General features: G+C 42.4%; 1 gene segment (V, D, J or C); it reads left to right on the forward strand.

Moving 5' to 3' along the window:
• Positions 1-220: 220 nt before the first annotated feature.
• Positions 221-954, forward strand: LOC117553178. The segment is given in 2 exon segments: positions 221-427; positions 545-954. Coding segments are annotated over 2 exon segments (453 nt in total).
• Positions 955-2,476: the final 1,522 nt, after the last annotated feature.

Below are 2,476 nucleotides of genomic sequence, written 5' to 3' on the forward strand. Positions count from 1 at the left end.
TGGAAACATTATGAATAATCTGATCCCTGGACTGAAGATTAAAGTGGAGTCAAACCAAATCAATCTGAGCATCTCCTCTGCTGCAGTGACAGACTCTGCTGTGTTCTACTGTGCTGTGAGGCCCACAGTGACAGGAAACACCAACACTCTGTACAAAAACACCAGCTGACACACTGACAAGCTGCTGGAAGCCTTTTCTCCACACTGTTGTACCGAGCTGTTCACCTCCACTAGAGGGCCACATGATCAAGTAGGCGGTGCACGTCTTCTGCACTGTGTTCAACCATCCAGTCAATAATAAGTGCTGCTGTGAAGAGAACCATCCTCACACTGAATGCTGAACATCAGCTACTTCCTGCTGCTGATTTAAACCTTGTTGTAGAGATGGAACATTGGCTGTGGATTATTCTTGCTGCTCTCTCCTTTGGTAAGATAGAAACTACAACATGTTTCTAGGTAACTGTTTAAAGCTACTGATTGTTCTCCTTTAATCCTTCATCTGTATTGATTAATCTCTTCCTCTGAATGGTCTCTTCTTCCCCAGAGTGTAAAGGACAAGACACAGTGACCCAGACAACAGGAGAAGTCAGCGCTACTGAAGGAGACACAGTTACACTTGGCTGCACATTTAAGACAACTGACAAATATCCCTCTCTGTTCTGGTACAAACAAGAAGTCAATGGTTACCCAAAGTACATGTTGATGCGTTACTCAGCAACTGGAGTTAATGCTGCAGAGTTCCAGAAAGACAGATTTGATGCTAAAATCAACAAGACATCAGTTCCTCTGCAGATCTCCTCTGCTGCAGTGACAGACTCTGCTGTGTACTTCTGTGCTCTGAGGCCCACAGTGACAGGAAACACCAACACTCTGTACAAAAACCTCTGGAGCAAAGACAACACAATACTGCTCAACATCCACCAGAGGGAGTCTCTCTCTGACAAACATCAATAGTTTTTGATTAATAAGTAATGTAGTTTACTTGCTTGATAGTTTGAGCTATATGTACAATTGTTCACTACCATACAAACACATGCACTGCCTTTGATTAACATCTGCAAGTTAAAATGTTTAACTCAATCAGTGAATCTGGCCTTTTTTTCGCAGCTTGAAATACAAGTACTGTCTCCATAAACTTAAAATAAGTCTTTATGTTTTTATGTCAGTCTGTGACTTAATGTGATGTACCACAGGGTTCAATCCTAGGTCCTCTCACTTTCTCATTGGTTTCAGTTCTTCTCCAAGCACAATGTGATCTTAGGTTCTATTGGAACAACAGCTTGTGTTGTGGTGTTCAAGACCTTTTAAATGTTGGGTATGAAGTACAATTCTTCTTATATTAAGATCATTTTAAACAGATTTCTCTCTCGATGAAACACCTCTCACTAATCTGACTTCACGTTAACGCCTGTCATTGTTACGTTTTTATTTACTGACTGATCAAACACTTTAAATCACCTCTCTCAATAAACTGGTACACATCACACACTCAAGTTTTGATTGCTTTTGTTCTTACCTTTATAAAACAAGTTACTCTGGTGGTCTGTGATTAATCGTGGTGTACCACAGGGATAAATCATAGGTCCTCTCATGTTCTATTTACAGACTGCCTTTGGATCTGTCTCCCAGGAGGAAGCGTAACTGAGAGAAGTGAAACAGATCTAAGAGGAGACAGAGAGATTCAGGGAGGAGCTAAGATGTTCCTGAACTATAGAAGAGAGAGGAACTTCCATATTCACCAGAGTTCAACACAGACCATCATCATCACCTTTATTCAACATGCTGTCATGACACTATTATTTACATTCCCTACTGTTAGTTTCCAGGCAACACAATACTGCACAACATCCACCAGAGGGAGGCTCTCTCTCTCAGACTTTAGCAGATAAGACATCTAACGTTCAAACAACTCAGCCCCCAGCAGAGGCTTCCTTTCTCTTCATTACATTACATTACATTTAGCTGACGCTTTTATCCAAAGCGACTTACAATAAGTACATTCGACCAGGAAGACACAAACTTGAAGAAAACAGAATCATATAAGTACATCAGGTTTCATAGAGCCAAACATTTCAAGTGCTACTCAACTGGCTTTAGATAAGCCAGTCCTTTATCAGTATATAAGTGCTTTGTTACTAAATCTAACGCTCGAAGTGGAGTCGAAAGAGATGAGTTTTCAGTCTGCGCTGGAAGATGTGTAAGCTTTCTGCTGTCCTGATGTCAATGGGGAGCTCATTCCACCATCTTGGAGCCAGGATAGCAAACCCACGTGTTTTTGCTGATGGGAACTTGGGTCCCCCTCGCAGTGAGGGTGCAGCGAGTCGTTTGGCTGATGCAGAGCGTAGTGCACGCGCTGGGGTGTACGGTTTAACCATGTCCTGGATGTACGAAGGGCCAGATCCATTCGCAGCATGGTACGCAAGTACCAGTGTTTTGAAGTGGATTCTAGCAGTTACCGGAAGCCAGTGGAGGGAGC

This window comes from Gymnodraco acuticeps, unplaced genomic scaffold, assembly GCF_902827175.1.
Source record: "Gymnodraco acuticeps unplaced genomic scaffold, fGymAcu1.1, whole genome shotgun sequence".
In the NCBI taxonomy this organism is placed as follows: Eukaryota; Metazoa; Chordata; class Actinopteri; order Perciformes; family Bathydraconidae; genus Gymnodraco; species Gymnodraco acuticeps.